Source organism: Gopherus evgoodei, unplaced genomic scaffold (assembly GCF_007399415.2).
Source record: "Gopherus evgoodei ecotype Sinaloan lineage unplaced genomic scaffold, rGopEvg1_v1.p scaffold_38_arrow_ctg1, whole genome shotgun sequence".
Lineage (NCBI taxonomy): Eukaryota > Metazoa > Chordata > Testudines > Testudinidae > Gopherus > Gopherus evgoodei.
In genome coordinates, this window is record NW_022060059.1 from 3,858,870 (window position 1) to 3,882,896 (window position 24,027).

At 45.8% G+C, this 24,027-nt stretch overlaps 1 protein-coding gene across 9 annotated transcripts in view; it reads right to left on the reverse strand.

Annotated features, from left to right (window-relative positions):
• The window catches only part of LOC115642174 (ankyrin repeat and fibronectin type-III domain-containing protein 1-like), a 594,195-nt gene that overhangs the window by 412,115 nt on the left and 158,053 nt on the right, over positions 1-24,027 (reverse strand). For 5 of the 9 annotated variants that reach the window (XM_030545634.1, XM_030545632.1, XM_030545631.1 and 2 more), the window contains exons 1-2: positions 15,261-15,462; positions 13,559-13,816 (exon numbers count right to left, since the gene is read on the reverse strand). The exons of 1 other annotated variant lie outside the window; for it this stretch is intronic. In XM_030545634.1, the coding sequence (XP_030401494.1) occupies positions 13,559-13,716 (158 nt within the window). In that variant the 5' untranslated portion in view covers positions 13,717-13,816; positions 15,261-15,462. Of the gene's footprint in view, positions 1-13,558; positions 13,893-15,232; positions 15,463-24,027 lie in introns of those variants that run through there. 3 more of the 9 variants (XM_030545627.1, XM_030545629.1, XM_030545628.1) reach the window with 3 other exon arrangements.

A 24,027-nucleotide genomic window follows, 5' to 3' on the forward strand; every position in this document is an offset into this window, starting at 1 on the left:
ACAGAACTTCACAAGCTGGGCCCACTTCTCTTCCCTCATCAGTGTTCTAAGTGTGTAACTCAATTACTTTCCTAAGTGTTAGGCTAATCTAGAAGAAAAATAGCATTCATTAGCATAATCACCAACCTGCACCTGGAGAACAGCCAGGCATACGCTCTGCAAGTTTACCTGTGCCAAGTACGATTCTAGCCAACAGCAATCCAATCTTATGCATCTCTATAATAGGTTTCCTCCTTGACCCAAACCATGTGAAAGCTGAGACTACCAAAGAAAGCACTAAAATCACCGACTCATCTCAAATGGTGACTTAAATCCAAATTTAAACACAGATTTCCAAAGATGAAAAGCCAGTTGCATTACCCATTCTTCTAACCTAGTGTTCCTTGGGAGGATTCACTAGAGTCAGGGATTCCACATATTGGTGTCGATACAGGAGTCTTAAGATCAGCATCTGTAAGATGTCAGCTACGGGCAGGTGAAGCACAGGCCTAAAGCGAGTTTGAAAGGATACGTTCCTTTGGAAGATGGCATTCTCTAGTTCATCCCTTCTCTAAATTTCTTTCTGCTGGATTGAAACTATTGAGTGATGCAAAACAACAAGAGAAAACAGCCAGCAAGGAAAAAAGCCTCAGAGCTAAAAGCTTCTTCTGGTTTAATATGCAAAGCTCAAGCAGCTCAATCAAGAAACCAAAGCTAAATGTCATTTTCTCCCTTGGCACCATCACGCTGTTTCTAAAATAGAACAGGTTATGTCTAGTGGTTTGTCAAATTCCCAGGGTCCTGGAGATCGAGTGACTGTAGAGACTGACAAAGAGGGAGCATGGGTGACTTTTCACCTAGTACCTCACCACCAGCACCCAACAAATTAACAAATAACTGCTGTGAGACAATCACTTTGCCTCAGCCAAAAGAAGGGCTGTGCTCTGTAAGTTTCAGTACTGTGCCAAAGCCAACATACAGCAGTATGTAGAGAGAAGGAAAGGTGTATGTATGTATATATATATATTATATATATATATATATACACACACACACACACACACCTCTACCCAGATATAAGGTGACCCAATATAACATGAATTTGGATATAATGCGGTAAAGCAGTGCTCTAGGGGGGCGAGGCTGCGCCATCCAGTGGATCAAAGCAAGTTCAGTATAATGCAGTTTCACCTATAACGTGGTAAGATTTTTTGGCTCCTGAGGACAACATTATATTGGCGTAGAGGTGTATATGGAGATTTACTTATCTCCTAGAACTGGAAGGGACCCTGAAAGGTCACAGAGTCCAGCCCCCTGCCTTCACTAGCAGGACCAAGTACTGATTTTTGCCCCAGATCCCTAAGTGGCCCCCTCAAGGATCGAACTCATAACCCTGGGTTTAGCAGGCCAATGTTCAAACCACTAGGTATCCCTGCTCCCCAAAGGGCTACAGAGAAGAACATGTTACCCCTATGTCTGCAGCCATACTTCTGTTTTTGAAGCAATAAGCCTCACCCAGCAGAATGCAAGTCATGCGGTGAGAACTAAGTAACCTAGCTGCATGTCAGGCCATCGCCCTATTCCTTATCCAGCTGCAATCAGAAATGCCAAACCAGGGGCTTAGCCATCTCCAGGTTTCACTTTGTAAATCTAAAAATAGGCATAACAGAGGTACCTAAATAACAACAGTCTGCTTTCCAAAGATGTTGGACATCTGCTGTTTTCATTAACTTCGATGGGATTCCTGGCTGTCCAGCACTCTGAAAAACAGACCATTTGTAATTAGGTGCCTACATGTGGAGTTAAGATCCTCACCGAAGACCTCCACGCTTGAAAATCTTGGGCAATGTAGGAATCAGCCTGGTGTATTTATGTACAGCAATAGGAAAGTGCTGCCGACACTGAGATTCTGATGTGTTACACTCGGCCCATGAATGATAAGAACCGTTTCTGCTGCCCCTCACGAGGTGAGGTGACTGGGTGCGTGCTTGCCATATGGTACCTCCTGAATGAATCATGCATAAAAGCCTCTGAGACTATTATCATGAGGCGTGTAATGTATTTATGCCAGTCACTTCTTTATTTAGAGACTGTATCTAAGGTGTGAAGCTGAGGGCCTGACCCTCTCTTAGTTATTGTCCTTTGTACAAGGGCTGAGGGTAAAGCCCAAAGTCTTGGACAAATTCTCACTCAAGTAATTATTGTCTCTCTCTCATAATAGGTATCATTTGTTGCATACTGCCAATACACGCAGCAGAGGGGATGCAATCGCTGCCTTGTGCAGCTTAAACTCTATTGTGACCATCAGTGAGGGTTTCAAGGATATTATAAATTTTAAGTTACTATGTTAATGTCAGTCACTACATGAATAATAATTTGGATTAAAGAGTCTGAATTTGCTCACAATGCACCACAAAACAAGAAATCCTTTAAAATATTTTTAAGCTCACATCTAATATAAAGGAGGAGGGGAAAACAGTCAAACATTTAAAACTCAATTTCTTCTTCATTTTACAAGCTTTCTTATTCCCGCTCTCTTTGTATAGGAACACTGAAAGGGCAAACAACCTCTGTCTTGAAAGTTTCTTACATCAAATGTCCTTTCTGGGAAAAACAGCCACTCTGGGGGAGCTCTGCAGCTCGGTTGTTAAAGTCTGATCCTGTTTCTTTAAGAGAAATACACATCAAGGGGAAGAGAAAAAGATGGGAAAATAAAGCTTCTGTCTCCAATGCTTGCGCTGTCAATTTCCGGGATGCCGGGATGGAGATCACAGGCACAACACATGACACACAGCCCAGTTAGCCACTACTGTACTCCAGCTTTACTTGCCTGCTTTATGAAATCTTTTGCTAGCTTGCACCTATTTTCCTCTTGCAAGTATGATGAAGACATAGCTTTTAGGTTGCCCAGCTGATCCCAGCAAAATTACATTTGTCCTGACTGGTTAAAGTGGATTCAGATTTGACACCAGGCCCAAAGGGAGGTAGCGAAGGCAGAGATGGACTGAGGACAGAGTGGAAATGGACGCACAAGGGGGAACAGCTGGATCTGAGGCTCACATCTCAGCAATTGCTCAGGACGTTGCCACAGGTGGGGTAAGAGCATCTAGTTCCCTCTCCTCATCTGGTCAGAACTTCTTTCAGCATCAGGAAAACAGAGGCCCAATGGTGTGATGGGCCCCACTGTGCGGTAGTGATGATCAGGACAGGGATACCAAAGCTGGTTGAGGTGGAGATGGATGCTGCTGCTGCATACTCCTCAGAAAGGCCAGCCCAAATTTTCCAAAGTCACTAGTAATTTTGGGCAACTCTATTTTTGGATACCCAACCTGAGAATGCTTGTAAGGCCCCTAATTTTCAGAAGGCAAGTACTCAGCAAAATGTCAATAGCCCCTCTGTGGGTACTCCCTTTCATCACCCCTTTCATCATCTCTTGCTATAACCAGGGCCGGCTCCAGCTTTTTTGCTGCCCCAAGCAGAGAAAAAAAAAAAAGAAAAAAGAAAAAAGAAAAACCCGATTGAGCTGCCACTGAAGAGGAAGAGAGGGAGCGAAGGACTCGCTGCCGAATTGCCGCCGAAGACTGAAGTGGAGTGGTTGAGTTACTGCCGAAGACGAAGATAGGGACTGAAAGACCCGCCGCCAAATTGCCACCACAGACCCAGACATGCTGCCCCAATAACAGATGGAGTGCTGCCTCTTTCTATTGGCCGCCCCAGGCACCTGCTTCCTTCACTGATGGCAGCCTCGGAAATTCCCAATCAGTCACTCTGTTAGTGGAAACAAACTCAGTGCACAGCATTCCTTTGTCTCCATTCTGTGTTGTCTTGAGGCAACAAGTTAACATTACAGCTGAAATGACATCATCACCTTTTACTTACTTTGGACAAGTTAAGATTTTAACCAAGGACAAGTTTCAACACAACAGCTCTACACAAACAGTGCAGTTCAGCTACACCATGCACCCAGTAAACAGAAAATTCAGAGTTTCAAGGTTTTTGGCCTACATGAATTTCCTCTATAGCTTCAATTGCAGTAGGCTTCTTAATTTACTACCCTCATACTGTTGTAGATGTTAAACAGCTGCAAGTAGAGGAAGGCTGGTTTTGTGATTAAGATCACAGAATTACAGAAGTGTAGGACTGGAAGGGACTTTAGAGGTCATCTTGTCCAGGGGTTCTCAAGCTCTTTCTTTCTGTCCCCCTGCCTCCAACATGCTAGAAAAACTCCAGGGGCCAGCGGAGGAAAAGGGGACTTGGATTGGGGGGGGAACTCAAGGTGTAGGGAGAGGGATAGCTAGGGATTCTGTGCAGGAGGGCTCCCCTACAGTTGCTCTTCCCTGAGCACTCTGCCAGCCACAAAGCTGGGTCCCCCGCACCCGAGTGGCTCTTCCCGGCTGCATGAGCAAAAGGGGCTTGGAGCTGAGGAGCAGCTTCAACCCCTGGCACCATCAGCAGCAGGAGACAAGGGAACACTGCAGCAGCCTGCTCCATGGCACCAGCCAGAGCAACAGCTACTCCTCACTGTCTGGCTCCGGCTTCCAGCCTCCCACTTGGCCAAGGGGCCCGGACAGAAGGGCGGGTGTGGAGCTGCCCCTGGTACTGCACTGCTCTTGCACTGCAGTTGGGTGGGGGGCAATGCCCTCTATGCCCTCCCCCCAACTCCACCCATGGGCTCAGGGCTTCTGCCCCATGGGGAGCACTGGGGCTCGAGATTCAGCCCTGCCACTCTCAACTTCAGCCTCATGTGGGGCACTGGGGCTTGGGCTATGGGTTTCAGCTGTGAGACCCCACAGACCTCATGAAAGGGCTCACGGACCACCCAGGGGGCAACAGATCCCCAGTTGAGAACCACTATCTAGTCCACTCCCCTGAACCCAAGGCAGGACTACGTAATAACTAGACCATCCCTGACAGGTGTTTGTCTAACCTGCTCTTAAAAACCTCCAATGATGGAGATTCCACAACCTCCCTAAGACAGGAGTGTGCACAAAAGGGACGGCAAGCAGGGGCATGCTCCTCCTCCCCCCCAGTAATCGACAGGAGCACAGAACTTGTTCAGCACCAAGGCCGGGGCAGAGGGAGAGAGTCCCTTGGGCTCCAGTGGGAGCTGACAGCTCCTCCAGCCCAAAGCTGTGGCAGGGGTGTAGAACGCATCCCTCTAAAAGCAGTGACATTTAAATTCCTGCACACACTCCTGTCCCTAGGCAATTTGTTCCAGAGTTTAACTATCCTGTCAGTTAGGAAGTTTTTTCTAATGTCCAACCTAAACTGCCCTGGCTGCAATTTAAGCCCATTGCTTCTTGTCCTTTCCTCAGAGGTTAACGAGAACAATTTTTTTCGCTCCTCCTTGTAACAACTTCTTATGTACTTGAAAACTTATGTCCCCTCTCAGTCTTCTCTTCTCCAAACTAAACAAACCCAATTTTTTCAATCTTCACTCACAGGTCCTGTTTTCTACACCTTTAATCATTTTTGTTGGTCTCTTCTGGACTTTCTCCAATTTGTCCACATCTTTCCTGTCAGGTTGCCAACTGTCTAATCACACAAACTCAAATACCCTTGCTCTGCCCCCTGCTCCGCCCCTTTTCTATGGCCTTGCCCCGCTCACTCCATCCCCCCTCCCGTTGCTCGCTCTCCCCACCCTCACTCACTCTCGCCGGGCTGGGGCAGGGGGTCAAGGTTCGGCAGGAGGTGCGAGCTCTGGGCTGGGGCCGAGGGCCTCAGCATGTGGGATGGGGCTCAAGGCTTAGCCTAGCGCAGCGGGTTGGGGTACAGGAGGGAGTGCAGATGCTGGAGGGAGCTCAGGGCTGGGGCTTGCAGTGTGGGAGGGGTTGTGGGGTGTGGGCTCCAGGCTAGGGCAGGGGGTTGGGGTGCAAAAGGGGGTGTCGGCTCTGGGAGGGATTTTGGGCACAGGAGGGGGCTCAGGGCTGGAGCAGGCAATTAGGCTGTAGGAGGGTTGAGGGACGCGGGCTCCAGCCAGGCGGCGCTTACCTCGGGCGGCTGCACAGCAGGCCTAAGGCAGGTTCCCCCTTTCCCCCCCAGGGACGTACCAACCACTTCCGGGAGCAGTACAGAGCCAGGGCAGATGGGAGTTTGCCTTAGCCTCACTGTGCTGCTGCATTTTAGCAGCCTAAAATCTCCAGGTTTGGCTTCAGTAACCTCCGGGAGATAGAGCCCAATTCCAGGAGACTTCCAGTGAAACCTGAAGGGTTGACAACGCTACTCTCCTGAAATGTGGCACCCAGAACTGGACACAGTACTCCAGTTTAGGTCTAATCAGCATGGAGTAGAGGGGAAGAAATACTTCTCATGTCTGGCTTACAACACACCTGCTAATACATCTCAGAATGATGTTCGCTTTTTTGGCGGGGGGGTGGGGGTGTGCAACAGCATTACGCTGTTGACTCATATTTAGTTTGCAATCAACTATGACCCCCAGATCCCTTTCCACAGTACTCCTTCCTGGGCATCCTTTCCCATTTTGTATGTGTGCAACTGATTGTTCCTTCCTAAGTGGAGTACTTCGCATTTGTCCTTATTGCATCCTATTTTCTTCAGACCATTTCTCCAGTTTGTCCAGATCATTCTGAATTTTAATCCCGTCCTCCAAAGCACTTGCAACCCCTCCCAGCTTGGTATCATCCACAAACTTTATAAGGAGTACTTGTGGCACCTTAGAGACTAACAAATTTATTTCAGCATGAGATTTCGTGAGCTACAGCTCACTTCTTTGGATGCATAGAATGGAACACACAGACAGGAGATATTTATACATACAGAGAACATGAAAAGGTGGAAGTATGCATACCAACAGGAAGAGTCTAATCAATTGGGATGAGCTATCAGCAGCAGGAGAAAAAACTTTTGAAGCGATAATTAAGATGACTCATAGAAGGTGTGAGGAGAACTTAACATAGGGAAATAGATTCAATTAGTGTAATGACCCAACCATTCCCAGTCTCTGTTTAGGCCTGAGTTAATTGTATCTAATTTGCATATTAATTCCAGTTCAGCAGTCTCTGTGGAGTCTGTTTTTGAAGTTTTTTTGTTGCAAAATTGCCACCTTCAAGTCTGTCACTGAGTGGTTAGAGGGGCTGAAGTGTTCTCCCACTGGTTTTTGAATGTTATGATTCCTGATGTCAGATTTGTGTCCATTTATTCTTTTGCGTAGAGACTGTCCGGTTTGGCCAATGTACATAGCAGAGGGGCATTGCTGGCACATGATGGCATATATCACGCTGGTAGATGTGAAGGTGAATGAGTCCCTGATGGTGTGACTGATGTGATTAGGTCCTATGATGGTGTCACTTGAATAGATATGTGGACAGAGCTGGCATCAGGCTTTGTTGCAAGGATAGGTTTCTGGGTTAGTGTTTATGTTGTACGGTGTGTGGTTGCTGGTGAATATTTACTTCAGGTTGGGAGGCTGTCTATAAGCGAGGACTGGCCTTTCTCCCAAGATCTGTGAGAATGAGGGGTCATCTTTAAGGATAGGTTGTAGATCTTTGATGATGCGCTGGAGAGGTTTTAGTCGGGGGCTGTAGGTGATAGCTAGTGGCGTTCAGTTATTTTCTTTGTTGGGCCTGTCCTGTAGTAGGTAGCTTCTGGGTACTCTTCTGGCTCTGTCAATCTGTTTTTTCACTTCAGCAGGTGGGTATTGTAGTTTTATGAATGCTTGATAGAGATCTTGTAGGTGTTTATCTCTGTCTGAGGTATTGGAGCAAATATGGTTGTATCTTAGAGCTTGGCTGTAGACTATGGATCATGTGGGTGTCCTGGATGGAAGCTGGAGGCATGTAGGTAAGTATAGCGGTCAGTGGGTTTCCGGTATAGGGTGGTGTTTATGTGACCATCGCTTATTAGCACAGTAGCCATGCTATCAGGGGCTCGATCACCTGCACATCTACCAATGTGATATATGCCATCATGTGCCAGCAATGCCCCTCTACTATGTACATTGGCCAAACCGGACAGTCTCTACGCAAAAGAATAAATGGACACAAATCTGACATCAGGAATCATAACATTCAAAAACCAGTGGGAGAACACTTCAACCTCTCTAACCACTCAGTGACAGACTTGAAGGTGGCAATTTTGCAACAAAAAAACTTCAAAAACAGACTCCAAAGAGAGACTGCTGAACTCGAATTAATATGCAAATTAGATATAATTAACTCAGGCCTAAACAGAGACTGGGAATGGTTGGGTCATTACACTAATTGAATCTATTTCCCTATGTTAAGTTCTCCTCACACCTTCTATGGGTCATCTTAATTATCACTTCAAAAGTTTTTTTTCTCCTGCTGCTGATAGCTCATCTCAATGGATTAGACTCTTCCTGTTGGTATGCATACTTCCATCTTTTCATGTTCTCTGTATGTATAAATATCTCCTGTCTGTGTGTTCCATTCTATGCATCCGAAGAAGTGAGCTGTAGCTCACGAAATCTCATGCTGAAATAAATTTGTTAGTCTCTAAGGTGCCACAAGTACTCCTGTTCTTTTTGCGGATACAGACTAACACGGCTGCTACTCTGAAATTTTATAAGTGTACCTTCTATGCCATTATCTAAATCATTGATGAAGATATTGAACAGAACAGGACTCCGAACTGATCCCTGCGGGACCCCACTAGATATGCCATTCCATCTTGACTGTGAACCAGTGATCACTACTCTCTGGGAATGGTTTTCCTGCCAGTTATGCACCCACTTTATAGTAGTAGCTTCATAGGTAGTATTTCCCTATTGAGACCTAGGCTCTGCTTCCTGCATGACCTTGGCAGGTCACTCTACCTCTTTCGCTTCAGTGCCTCCTCTGTGACATGTGGCTAATGACACTTTCCCACCTCACAAAAATGTGGTGAGGAGAACTTAATTAATGATTGTAAAGGGCTCAGATACTCCAGGGATAGGGAGTTTTAAATATTTCCTTTACTATGGCAGTATGCCTATGCTCAAAACAACTGGGGTGGAACCCTTTCCCTTCATCCAGAAGCCAAAGAATATTGTCCCTGCAACACAGTCTGCAGCTACAACAGCTTACGAGCTGTGGTGCTAATCCAGAGCTCCTGGCCTGGTTAAGCATAAAAACTGTTTGCAGCAGTTTATTCATTCCCATATTCTGGCATTATGTAGAGCAGGATGAAAGTTCATACATTGGGCCAGGTCCTCACCTGATGTAAACCAGCAATCCTTCAGTGAAGTCAATGGAGCTACGCTGATTTGCACCAACTGAAAAATTGGCCTATTCACTCCTTTACTCTTTTCACAGTTATTGCAGCCACCGTGAGAAACTAATTGTACACTGAGGTCTGACATTTCTGGACTATGCACACTGACACTCCCTTCATAGTGTCCATGCCACTCCCTGTTCTCGACGATGTTACTACTCAAGGGCACTGGGCTGACACACAACTAAACATTCACCTCTGGAGATCTGGCTGGCCATCTGATTTATAGGAAAACCGCCACTATAAAGCCCACGTCACTGCACACAGTTGGCAGTCTCTGTCTAGGATTGGAATAACAGAGGCAGCTGTAAGTCAGAACAGAGGTCTGTTGGTGGGACTGAGACAGCAACAGATGCTGCAGATCACAATTGAGGTACATTGGTGGTAATGTGTGTAGGAAACTTGTATAACACCTACTCACATCATGCACTGCTTTAGCAGGACTGAAACTGGAAAAAAAATAAACGGAGTGGTCCTGTTCCAAGCATACATGTGAACCCTGCTAACCTATCCTCAGTCCCTCAGTTTCACCAATGCAACAGATCTAGCTATGCCTTCCAAATTATGTTTTACATCTGTGGGCATAATTTTAAAACGCAGCACTTAAGACAAGACACCCAAACAAGACACCCCAACCATAAATATTTATTAACGTCTCTACAGTCTCTTGAAAATGAAGAGTGCCAAGTTATGTCTTACATGGCTGCTCAGATTACCAAATCCCTCTTAGTGGACTCCCAGTTTTAATATTTATCTGGTTCCTATTGGTCCCAGGTGGTTTTGGAACAGCACAACAGATCCTCTGGCTCCTTCAGAGCCTAGAAGAAAACAGTAAGTAGCCAGCAGGATTCTAATACAGTCTACTAAAAATTCCACTACAGAGGCATGTAAAGTGGGCATTTTTGAACTTTTGTGCTAATCTGAGCATCCAAATATGGGATCTGGACATCCTAGCTACATTTCCATTACATTAATTTGCCAGTGTTATCATCCTGCTATGAAATAAGCATAGAAAAAAGCATAACAGAGCTAGAAAAACTACCATATAGATTATCCATTGTTGTATGCAGTGTTGTTGCAGCATGTTGGTCCCAGGATATTAGTGAGACAAGGTAGGTGAGGTAATCTCTTTTATTGGACCAAATCACCAACAGAAGTTGGTCCAAGAAAAGGTATTGCCTCACCTACCTCGTTTCTCTAACAATATATAAGACAGTTAGATTCAGGTGTCTCCCAGTGCATCTGAATCTGTTTCCTTTGTCTCATATCTTAGATCTCTGATGCTTTCTACACAATCAGATATCAGAGGGGTAGCCGTGTTAGTCTGGATCTGTAAAAGCAGCAAAGAATCCTGTGGCACCTTATAGACTAACAGACGTTTTGGAGCATGAGCTTTCGTGGGTGTATTCAGATATGTGGCTCTTGGTGTTGTAAGAGTAGATAGTTGTATTCTGGAGATGGCATTTTTAATTTTTTTCTTTCCAAAAGAAAGGAGGTTGGAAAAATCAGGCAAACTAACACCCAAGCAGTTTGGGTAGAAAGTGACACTTTAGAATTAAAGTGTTTCATGCTTAATCAGTCAAAATTTTATTTTTGCTTTTGTAATCAATTACATCTAATTATGGGAAGAGTGAGACATGTATCAACACCAGGTGCACAAAGAGGGGCTGAAAATCCAGTCTTGCAGCATGTGGAGTTGATTACACCCTGTGCATAGGAAATGTAAGCTGCTACTCAAGCCCATTTCTCCACCCCCTCACAGGGGTAGTATGTCAATCCTTCTGTCTCTCTCTCTCTCTCTCTCTCTCTCTCTCTCACACACACACACACACACACACACACACACACACACACACACACACTGCACTGCTGTAAATAATAATGGAGACACAAGACAGAAGAATCAGGTGCAAAGACAAGGAAAGCTGGATTCCCTTTGAGTCAGTTCCATAAGGTTCCATTTCCTCACTGGTATAGGCCTGGTTTACTCCTATAAGTTTTGTCCGCATAGCTATGTCTGCTAAGTGTGTGTGTAGAAGGGAAATCACATCTCTAACAGACAGTGCTATGACAGCAAAAGCCCTAGCTTAGACACAGTTATACCATCAAGAGAGCCCTTTTGTCAATACAGCTTATTTTGTTCAGGCAACTGGTATATAGGTATCCCAGCCAACCCTTTCTAGCATATGCAATATCACAAAGCCAGAAAGGAATCTTTTGTCTCTCGCTTGAGCGTCCATGTGGGAGACACCCTCAGAAGACAGAATTCCCCAGTGCCCTAGTTCTCTGCATGTCGAAGCTTCAGAAATCCATATCACTTGTGGTTGTGTTCCCCTTACATGGGGGGTCAACAGGTTGGACAGCAGCAAGACATAGGGAGATCAAGGTGTCAGAGGGACATAAGAGGTGTTCTCTCCATGGCAGAAGCTTGTTCTCCATGAAGCACACAGTTCATGTACCAGTATGGTCTACAGCATGTGCAAAATTTCCCAGCACTTGCAAACAAACTCTTTCCCTCAAACCTGGGCTCCCCACAACCCACGTCTGAATGGACACTGTAAAGAAATGCAGGTAGAAAGCAGATTTAACCTGAATTTATCTTTGGGGATTGTAATCAGATTCATTCCAGTCTCTTCTTAATTTCACAATATCCTGCTCACCTGCCTATGGCAGCAAGCCTCCCGGCCTGGGTTGGCCAACTTGTGCGAGCAAGATTTGTGCTAGCACTCTAAAAATAGCTGTGTAAACAGCACTTTGAAGTTGCGATGCTAGAGCTCAGGCTCTGAAGCCTAGGGAGGGGTCTCACTGTCTCTCCTGCAATGGTAGAACAGAGAATTCCAGAAAAGGGAGGAAGTGTATAAGAGAAAAAGAAAGACACAGTGACCCACAATGATAGGGTGATTGAAAACCTTTCATCTAATCTATGTACATGTGCAGGTACAGAAACAGCCGGCACAACTTCTGAGCAGCAGACTGGAAAGGAAATTTTAAGAGATAATATAATGCTATTTAATTTTATAAACATGCCATTCGTCCAGCACTCTCACTATGACTGAACTGATACAAAAGGAATGGAGAGAGAGAAAGAGTATAGCCCTAAATTAGTGCCCCACCCTGCATGAATTGCTTCTCTTTGGGTCTGGAAGCACTCAAGTGATATGTTCTGCTATACAAATCTGCCATCCATCACAAGCGCTCTCTCTAAAAGGAAAACACCACATACAGTTCAGAAGGTGAATTGTGGGGATGGACACTGTTGAACAGAATGTCACTGGTGTCTACATTTCCACTCCCCCCAAAAGCAACCCTTTCACTGAACCATGAGGGCAAACATCCCTAGCAAGAGGCATCAAAGACCCTGTTAGAACTCGCCTGCCAATTGCTCATATGTGAATGGAAAAATAAGCTACACAAAGCATTTTCCCAGCAATAAGAATCAAATTCACATGCCACCATACATGCTGGGGTGCTGGGGATGGGGCAGCACCCCCTGGCTTGAAGTGGTTTCCATCATATACAGGGTGTGCAGTTTTTTTTCAATAGCTCTCAGCACCTGTACTATACAAACTGTTCCAGCATCCCTGCAAGCCACAAAACAAAAGAGAAATCTTACACATCTGGAATGCTTTGGCATCTTTAAGCATGATCTAAAGCACCCCCAAGGCTGGATTCTCTCCCCAAAGATAAGCATACAAGTGTATAACGACTGTTATACCCTACACTGGCAATCCCTGAGGCTTATTAGAGAATATTCCATGAGGTTAATGGCATTGGATTTGTTTTCTTTCCATTCTCACCAACTACTGTATGTCTGGAAACAAGAGACTCCATTAAGGTAGCTGCCACACACATACCCTCTTTGAACTTAGACTGTTCAACAGCTCGTCGTCCTTTGTGTAATATCCTGTTGTGGCTCCCAATGCTTGGAGTCCCAGAAAATGGGCCATTTGGCACCCATAGCTTTAATGTTGTGTAGTAGGGAGAACAGGTGAAGCAGTTTAATATAAAAGGAAAGAACAAGAAAAAAGACCATGTATGTGTGCATGCAGTAAAGGATCAGGAAGACTGAATGTCCAAGTTGTGCCTACATCTACAATACACTTTCAGCAGGGAAGCAGACACCAGTGCTCTATACCTTTCAAAGGCATCCCAGATGATGGAATAGTCAATTGTGCTCAGATATCCCATGAAACAACACAGACACATATACCCCATTTACAAAGGTTTCCCCCTCAGCCCCAAGCCCTGGTGATAAAACAGATGAAAGCCTTCCCTGGCCGCACAACTGCCCACACTAACACAGGCAGATGCATCAGGAGGGAGTGGTGGACTTTTTTTCTCCCGGTACCTGCATTCGGTGACACTACAGCAGTAGCTGCCGCTTCGACGGCCACTCTGACGGTCTGAGCGGAACTCATTCCTCGACTTCCTCAGGCTGAAGTACTCCGTAAGCTTCCCGAATGAAGACATGGCACCAGCAGTGTCCGAGCATTTGCACGCATACATCCGTGTGCCCTAGTCTGAACACACAGTCACACATGCTAGAGCCAGTGCGTGTTCACTACCCCGTGCATTTCACCTTTGGGGGAGGGACAAGGAGGGAGCACTAAGAGAGTCGGAGAAAAAGAGAGAGGACAAAGGAGCAGTTTAGAGAGGTCCATGTTGCATGCTGATATTTTTCACATTTAAAAAGAAGAAATAAAATCCAGTGTGTATTTATCCAAAAAGCAAATACTGGCAGAGGGAGAGCTGCTGAGTTTTACTGCAGCTGCCACCGAACTGAATTAAGGAAAGAAAAAAATAATCCCCTCTGGAAAGAATCCCTCGGTAATGACGGCATATATCTCACTGCTCTTGCTGTGAGCAGCAGCTCACCAGACACATGCTGCCCCATCGGAAATAGAGGGATTTGGCCTCTAAGGATGCCCACGAGGTATGTAGGAGGCATCCAAGATCTCAGTTTCATTTTTTCTTGAACAAGAGAAGTGGGGAGACTTAGTGGTAGATGATAATACACACACTCCAAAGAACCAGTGTGTCTACAGGCATTTCCAAAAGGTCCATCACCATCATGTCTGGGCACTGAAATAAACCCAACCAAGTACGTGGAAATGGGATCCCTTCTTATTTTTCTTATAGCTATTCAGAGTTTGTAAGCCTGATGCTAGCTTGGACGTGGGGAGAGGACAACAATGAGACCTGGGGAAAACTCACTTCAGCCCGTTAGCAACAACACATTAAGTCTGTGAAAATGTAGCCAGGAGAAAGAATATTTGTCAGAATATAAAAAAGCAAATAATGTGCTTAGGATCGTCAAGAAAACAACATTGACTCCTGGCAACTCAGCCAACTGCCTTCACATCCTTTTGATCCCTCGACTGTGGTTGCCATATTAAAAATAAAACATTAATTGCTGTTTCTCTGCCCACAGCTATCCGTTGCAAACAGAACCCACTTGCAATAAAGGATGGGCATCCAGCACTGCAACCCTGCTATGCATTTTTCTACTTCCCGATTAAGACTTCTGTTCTCTTCTTCCTTTTCACGAGACTCTCATTCGCTCCTCTATCTGGATCAAACATCGAAAACAGCAGTTAACCACCAAAGGAGAAGCTAATAGATGCTCCCCGAACACAGTACAGGTGCTGGAGGTGAGACAACCTAAGACCTGCCTGAGAACAGCTATACCATCCCTGTCACACTCCTACACAACAATCAGCTTACTTGCAATTCTTTAAAAGCAACTGTCCTCTCTGTGTTCGGGCTTGTCTGTATTTTAACATCTCTGTTTCCTGCACCTTGACTCTGGGGACCGAGATTATTCTAGCAAAAATAAAATAAATGATAGAACCTGCTTTCCCCTAAGCAAACCTGTGCACAAAGCAGAAATCACCAGTACAATCCCCCTGCCTGATCCACCATCCGCTGCGCTGGCTGAGATGCCTGAACATTATTACAGCAGGAATGGGGGAGGGGAATCAAGGGGAGAAGAGAGCAGGAGGCAAATAAATAAATAATCAACCCAAATGAATCCGATGTGCATAAAGCACCTGCTGGCTCCTTTCAGCCAAGCAGCTTTGGGAACATCCGTTGTGGCAGCGGCAACAGCAGCTCCAGCTCCTCTGCAGTCTCTGAATGAATCTCTGTCCCTTTCTCTCTGGCTCCCAGTAACATGCCTCGCAGCAGGTAGAAAAGCCTTCCCGGTACCTTCTCGCTCCCATTAATACTGAATGAGCTCAGAGGGTAGGCTCAGGAATCTATTCACTTCTCAGGATTACAGCTGGGGAATCTATTCTCCCACACACACCCGTCAAAAACCAGCTCCACCTCTGCCTGGATGGTGCAGGAATTTTTTTTCAAGTCAATTCACTTGCTGAGAGAGGGACTGAGACAGAGCGTTTGTTATCTCTCTCTCTCTCTCTCTCACACACACACACACACACACACAGAAGGAGCACTCTGTCTGCCCCTCTTATCAACTGCCAGATTACCACCCTCAATGAAATGTAATACTTCAAATAAATAAAGTCTAGGAGAAACAGAATGGGGGGGGGGAATTGGGAGGGAGCAGCTTATAGGGGAACCAAAAAATAAAAGAGACAGACAGACACGGAAAGGGACAACTATTTTCTCTGCACTGAACATGAAAGCTGTCATATGCCTGCTCTTTCTGGGCAGATGCAGCTTGCGGAAAGCAGGCAGACCTTTAGAGGATTATGAGAACTGTTACCTGGTGCAGAAGAAATTATCTTCTATTGAACTATGTAAAGGGCAAAGGGGGGAGGGGATGGGTTTAAAACAACACACACATTCCCAGGCAGGCTCAGGAGAGAGAAGAGAGAGAGAAGAACATCAAGATGAGGTTAATTTGATACTTTGAGACCCCTCTCATCCTCATCCTCCTCCACGCTAGCTGATGAGAGGGCAGATGTGCAACACAGGCCTCTCAGGGGAGCCTTGCTCAACTGTCTGCACTCCTCATCGGCATGGCTGCAAGGAGAAATGCTCCCTCTGGTATCTCTCTAAGTGTCGTGTGTGAGGCAGATGGGCACCCCTCTACATAATACACTGCCTAAAGCAGGGATGGGGTCAACTCTGGATGTTTCAATGATCTGGCTTGAAATCACAGCAGGAAAACATGCCTGTGCCAACCCACTGGTCGCACAATCTACTACCCCATGAGGGTTTCAAACTAATCACACCCTCTCCCCAGACCAGCCTGGGTTGGGAGGCATAGCCAAGGGAGCCCAAAAGTGTACAAAAGAGGGTAGGCGGGGAGAGAATTGCTTTGCACTGCTCTCCAGCAAACCCATCCAGTCGATGCTCTGGGTGTCCCAAACCTCTCTTTGCCAGAAGCTAGGAGTAGATGACGGGATGGATCACTCAGTGATTGCCTGTTCTGTTGACTCACTCTGAAGCACCTGGCACTGGCCACTGTCAGCAGACAGGGTACTGGGATGGATGGACCATTGGTCTGAACCAGTATAGCCACTCTGATGCTCAGATTGACCCAAGCCCCAGCATTCCCCTCAACAAGAGATGGTGCAGCACAGCGAGGTTGGGGGAGGCACAGCCCCCAGACAGGGCTGCCAACTCCCACAATCCTCCCTGGAATCAGGGATGTCAACTGTGGCTGGAGCATCTGGCCAATGTGAAAGACCTTCCCCCTCTCCGAAATTTCAACCCTTCCTGGGGGAAAATCCCCAGTGATTGGCTGCCTCCCCCATTGCCCCGCCTCCTGGGGACAGGCAACCAATCAGAGCTTCTGCAGGAGACAGGCAAAGCTCTCCATCCCACACCCACCAACCAGGAGCCAACACCAATCTCACAGAAAAGCCCAGCAGTTCAAGACAACTCCACTTCATGCCCCCCGCCCGTCAATCCTGCACTTCTTGGGAGGAGCAGGAGGGCTCCTCTGTCCCCTTCCCTGTAGCTCCTGCCTGGGAAGCGGTAGAGGGGGTGGCAAACCCCTGGAGCTGCCCCTCCATGCCTGAAAGCAGAGATCCCTGCTGCCTGGAAGAGAGGGTGAAGGACCCAGGAACTGCAGGGGGAGCAGAGGAAAGACTGGGAGGGCAGAATTGATGTAGGGGTTGAGGGGAGCTCCTGCACCTTACTTTATGCATTTGAGAGAGCTGAAGCCACTAACTGCCACACATGGGAGAGGGGGGGAGGTAAAAAATCCAGACAGGCCAAAAATGTATAATCGAAAAATAAAATCTCATGTTTTGCGGGGTCTGACTCATTTTTGAGCTGTTGGAGCTGGCAATACTGCATAAGGTAAATCCAATGCTGCTAACCACCCGGATTTTATCATGAATGCTGGGATATCATGAAGGCTAGGACTATAACAGGGTTTAAAAGAGAACTCCATAAATTCATGGGACCAGTTAAGTCCATTAATGTCTATTAGCCAGGACGGGTAAGGAATGGTGTCCCTAGCCTCTGTTTGTCACAGGGTGAAGATGGATGGCAGGAGAAAGATCACTTGATCATTATGTGTTAGGTTCACTCCGTCTGGGGCACCTGGCATTGGCCACTGTTGGTAGACAGGATACTGGGCTGGATGGACCTTTGGTCTGACCCAGTATGGCCATTCTTGCATTCTTATGAATCTCACACTACTTGGGAGCTTTTTTCTTAAAGTCTCAGCTCCTGGAATCAAGACTCTCAGCTTTCATTTATACAGAAAATACGTTTCTAGCCCTCATGGTTGCAGAACACCACTTGAAAATAGGAATCCTAAAGGATGTAACATCAGAGAGCAAATGAAAGGAAACTAATGTTTCTTATTTTAAAATCTCATGATTATTTGGGGCCTGACTCATGATTCCGGAAAGCTTAGGGCTTGCAATGCTTTGATTTTGGACCAGAGGGGAATTAAACACCCTACTCATCTCTAGTAGTTTAAATGAGCATCTCCTTCTAGGGGGGTTCTAGAAACCTGCTCCCTTTTTCTGTCCTCACCAGACAAAAATGTAGGGCATACAGAAAGAGAAAGATGACTAGCTAGTCAGTCTCACAGAGTTCAAGGCTAGAAGGGACCGCCAGATCATCCAGGTTGACCTTCGGTCTCTCACAGGTCACCAACACCATCCAGCATCTGCACACTAAATACAACTGTCAAAACTAGACCAAAAGAGCCCAACTAGACCAAAACAGGAGACTAGACTGTTATGTGCCATAAGTAGAGAATAGCAGGGAGATAGGTGCAATGTCCAATGCTGCCACCATGGCAGGGAAATGACTAAGTGAGATGCCCAATGCTGCCATCACGGCAGGGAAATGTCTAAGTGAGATATACCCTGCTAATCCTGGCACGCGACCTGCATCCACACACTACAAAGGAAGGTGAAAACCCCCAAGGTCACTGTCAATCTGGGGGAAAATCCCTTCCCAACCCCACAGAGGATGATCAGTTAGACTCTGAGCATGTGAACAAGAACCAGCCAGCCATATATCAGAGAGAGAAGATTCTCACTCCCACCCTGCAAGCTATGGGACTACCCCATCAAATAGCCCATTGCCAGCCATGGCCATCCCTGATGCTTGAGAGGAAGGAGCCAAAAAAGCCCCCCGCAACCCAAAGACACTGGGGTTAAAAAATCCCTTCCTGACCACTACAGTGACTTGCTGATGCCCTGAAGTATAAGATTTTAGGGACATAAGACATGAGTTGGAAGGGATCTCCCAGGGCTGCCAAATCCATCTCCTGTACCATTGGTAACCCTATCATACAATGCCCCTCATGAATCTGTCAAACTCTTGTAAAACAAATTATATTGTTTGCCCTCAAAATTCCTACTGGGATGCTGTTCCAGAATCTCACCCCCTAGAAACCTTCTAACTTCCAGCCTAAATTTGTCCAGGGCCAATTTATACGCATTTGTTTCAGTGCCAACATTATCCTTTAGCTTCAATAGCTCTTCACTCTCTCTGGCGAACAGATGAAATGTCATTCTAGCTCCTTACACTAGGCATCTCTAGAAGAAAATCAGGGATGAAGTAACTCCGTGCAGCCCTGGGAGGTAGCAGACATATGAATGTACTGCTCAGTGTCCTGAGCTCTAAAAGTGTAAGAAAGGGCAACAATGCAGAGCCATGTGTATGTAGTGTAAGATTATACATTTGGTAATTTATGTGCACCAATTTTTTTCATTCCACCCATTAGCCCAGAAACTGTCCTCCCAAATGTGGGCCCCTGCTCCAGGACTTTCATAACTTCCCCACTTCCTGGCTGCTTCTTTCAGCCTCTTCCCAGGTTCTCTCTTTCACCCTCCCTGATGCCTTGTGTGCTTTCCCCACTGCAGAATTCTAATACCTCCAGGGATCCCTTTTCACATCTTTCCAACAATAAGCATTGAAAAAGTCTTCCAGACACATTCTGAACACATCCACACTATGTATCTATCCAGGAATGTATGCCATTCATTCATACTTCATATCTGAGCCTTATGAAGTATCACTTGTCTTTGCCTCCAATAGTAAAACTGGTTCTCCCTCTACAATTTTAAAAAGAACGGGAGAATCATTAAAAACAACTGTTTGATATTTTATGTTTGTCACGAATGCAATATTATTTGCTTTGCTTATAAACTCTGGGAGAACAACCATTTTCAATACAACATTCTAGCATTTGGCCTTTCCATTGCAACTGGGATCTTTGCCAAATGTCTGTTTGCAGTAGCAGCCCATTTACGATGGTATTTTCATCTGTTCTAATTATATGTCTGGAGCACCTTTCAGTTACTGGCACCCCCTTAGGGTTGAATGGGCTGTTAGGGCAAACCTGCCTCAGTTTCCCCTTTGCTTGGCCAATCATCATTTAGTCCCATGTCTGGCAGCTCCTTTCTATGACTCCAGCCCTCTGGTTGGGCCATTAATAGTCTCCCCTCTTGGCACAGTAAAACGTCTAGTGAAATGGAAGGTCACCAACATTAGTGAATGGTTGACAGTCTCCGGACTCTTGGGGTTTGGACCCCTTTTCTCTGCAGCCTTCAATATTCTCTCTGTTGGGGTTGGTAGGGAACCCAGGCCTACCCACTCCTTTGGGTTCCAGTCCAGGGACCCTATATGAAGCAGATGCAACCAGTTTCTCTTAGTACCTTACTGCTTCCCTGGACTGCTTTCTACCAGACGTCTTTTGTCAGCTATTTTCCAGACCCACGCTCTGTGAGCCTCTTTTTCTGGAAAAAAAAAGGTCTAGGCAGCTTCCCACCAGTCTGCAGCTGAAAGACCTGCTTTTAGAGGTTCCTCAGATTCCTGGGCACCCATGCCTCCCTTATAACCCGCAGTCTTTTCCTCTCCCCAGATGTCACAAGGCCACTAGTCTAGTCCAACTGTGGAGTGAGCTCATCTCCCTGATGACCCTTTAGCAGCTGGAACAGTATGGGGTCTGTACCCGAATTCCTCCATCCACTAACAAATACTACTCCCTACACTATCCCACTAGTGGGAATATGTAGAGGACACTCTGAAGAAGAAATGGAGGTTACTTACCTGTAACCAGACTTCTCTGATATGGACTGTGCGTATTCACAGTCCGTCCCACCTCCCACCTTCTCCTCCTCTGCAGAGTCCTAATTAGCTCTTAACTACTGACGTGGTAGAAGGAACAGAGACAGCCAGTGGCGTCATGCCCCCTTTTATAGCCTCGCTCTCAGAACATGCACAAATGCTGAGGAGAGGGGTAGGAGGAGAGGTGCGAGTGCTCTAGTGGGCACTGTGACCAGAGGTTGCCACTGTCCATGCTAGACCAGTTGGCAAGAGCGGAACTAGGCAGAGTCCATCACTAAGAACTCCGGTTACCTCTCCTCTTCTTGTACAGAGGGTATGGATGGAGAGTGAAGGAACCAGTTATATGGTTTTAAGTCTGTCAAGGTTTTTTCCCCACTCTGAACCTTAGGGTACAGATGTGGGGGACCTGCATAGACCCTTCTAAGCTTAATTACTAGCTTAGATCTGGTAACATTGCCAACACCCAGAATTGCAGTGTCTGGGGCACTTTCTGTCCCCCCAAAACTTTCCCCTCCCTGGGCTGCCTTGAGAGGCTTCACTAATTCCCTGGTGAACATAGATCCAAACCCCTTGGATTTTAAAACAAGGAGGAATTAACCATCCCCTCTCCTTTTCCCCCACCAATCCCTGGTGAGTCCAGACCCAATCCCCTTGGATCTTAAAACAAGGAAAAATCAATCAGGTTCTTAAAAAGAAAAAGCTTTTAATTAAAGAAAGAAAAGGTAAAAATCATCTCTGTAAAATCAGGATGGAAAATACTTTACAGGGTACTTAGATTCATATAGCCCAGAGGAAACCCCCTCTAGCCTTAGATTCAAAGTTACAGCAAACAGAGGTAAAAATCCTTCCAGCAAAAAGAAACATTTACAAGTTGAGAAAACAAACATAAGACTAACATACCTTGCCTGACTACTTACAAGTCTGAAACCTGAGAGACTGATTCAGAAAGATTTGGAGAGCCTGGATGTATGCCTGGTCCCTTTCAGTCCCAAGACGTCTGTAGTATGTAAGGTCTTGACGTCTGTAGTATGTAAGGTCTTGGAAAAAATTTTAAGGGAGAAATTAGTCAAGGATATAGAGGTCAATGGTAATTGGGACGAATTGCAACGTGGATTTACTAAAGGTAGATCATGCCAAACCAATCTGATCTCCTTCTTTGAGAAGGTGACGGATTATTAGATAAAGGAAATGTGGTAGATCTAATTTACCTCGATTTCAGTAAGGCGTTTGACACGGTTCCGCATGGGGAACTGTTAGTTAAATTGGAAAAGATGGGGATGAATGAAAGTTGTAAGGTGGATAAGGAACTGGTTAAAGGGGAGACTCCAGCGGGTCGTATTGAAGGGTGAACTGTCAGGCTGGAAGGAGGTTACTAGTGGAGTCCCTCAAGGATCGGTTTTGGGACCGATCTTATTTAACCTTTTTATTACTGACCTTGGCACAAAGAGCGGGAATGTGCTAATAAAGTTTGCGGATGACACAAAGTTGGGGGGTATTGCTAACACGGAGAAGGACAGGGATACTATTCAGGAAGATCTGGACCACCTTGTAAACTGGAGTAAGAGTAATAGGATGAAATACAATAGTGAAAAGTGCAAAGTCATGCACTTAGGGATTAATAATAAGAATTTTAGATATACGTTGGGGACGCATCAGTTGGAAGCGACGGAGGAGGAGAAGGACCTTGGGGTATTGGTCGATAGCAGGATGACTATGAGCCGCCAATGTGATACGGCTGTTAAAAAAGCAAATGCGATTTTAGGATGCATTAAGCGAGGTATTTCCAGCAGGGATAAGGAGGTTTTAGTACCGTTATATAAGGCGCTGGTGAGACCCCATCTGGAATATTGTGTGCAGTTCTGGTGTCCCATGTTCAAGAAGGATGAATTCAAACTGGAACAGGTCCAGAGACGGGCTACTAGGATGATCCGAGGAATGGAAAACCTGCCTTATGAAAGGAGACTCAAAAAGCTTGGCTTGTTTAGCCTGGCCAAAAGAAGGCTGCGGGAGGATATGCTTGTTCTATATAAATATATCAGGGGCGTTAACGTTAGGGAGGGAGAGGAATTATTTAAGTTTAGTTCTAATGTAGGCATGAGGACGAATGGGTACAAACTGGATATTAGGAAGTTTAGACTTGAAATTAGACGAAGGTTTCTAACCATTAGGGGAGTGAAGTTTTGGAACAGCCTTCCGAGGGAAGTAGTGGGGACAAAAGACTTATCTGGCTTCAAGACTAAGCTTGATAAATATATGGAGGGGATGTTATGACAGGATAGTTTAATTTGGGCAAGTGATCTTGGATTATCACCAGATGGGTCTGCTCAATTGTCTGCGGGGAGATGTTGGATGGGATGGGAACTGAGTTACTGCAGAGAATTCCTTCTTGGGTGCTGGCTGGTGAGTCTTGCCCACATGCTCAGGGTTTAGCTGATCGCCATATTTGGGGTCGGGAAGGAATTTTCCTCCAGGGCGGATTGGCAGGGGCCCTGGAGGTTTTTCGCCTTCCTCTGCAGCGTGGGGCATGGGTCGCTTGCTGGTGGATTCTCTGCAGTTTGAGGTCTTCAAACCAGTTTTGAGGATTTCAATAACTCAGTCCTGGATTAGGGGTTGTATAAAAGTGGATGGGTAGGGTTCTGTGGCCTGCCTTGTGCAGGAGGTCAGACTAGATGATCATATTGGTCCCTTCTGACCTATGAGTCTATGAGTCTATGAACAACAACAACACAAAAAGTACAAACAAAGACTTCCCTCCACCAAGATTTGAAAGTCTCTTGTCTTCCTATTGCTCCTTTGGTTAGGTGTCAGCCAGGTTTACTGAGCTTCTTAACCCTTTACAGGTAAAAGAGACATTAACCCTTAACTATCTGTTTATAACATGCCCCCCAAATTTTAGACAGTGTGGAACCACACTGGCAGTGATTTCTTCCTAAAACGTTAGAATAAACAGATTAATAAAACACATGCACCTTTACATATACTACTAATTATGTAAAGCTACAAGACTTTTTACATTTCAAGGACAATTTTTAACCAGTTGATTCTGGGAAACTTTCACGGGAGAGTGCATCAGCTACTTTATTAGAAGCCCCTGAAATGTGTTGAATTTCAAAATCAAAATTTTGGAGAGCTAAACTCCATCAAAGCAGTTTTTTGTTGTTTCCCTTGGCAGTATGAAGCCACTTTAGCGCAGCATGGTCGGTTTGTAGCTGGAAATGCCGTCCCCAAACGTATGGGCATAGCTTTTCCAGGGCATACACAATGGCGTAGCATTCTCTTTTACTGATTGACCAGTGGCTTTCC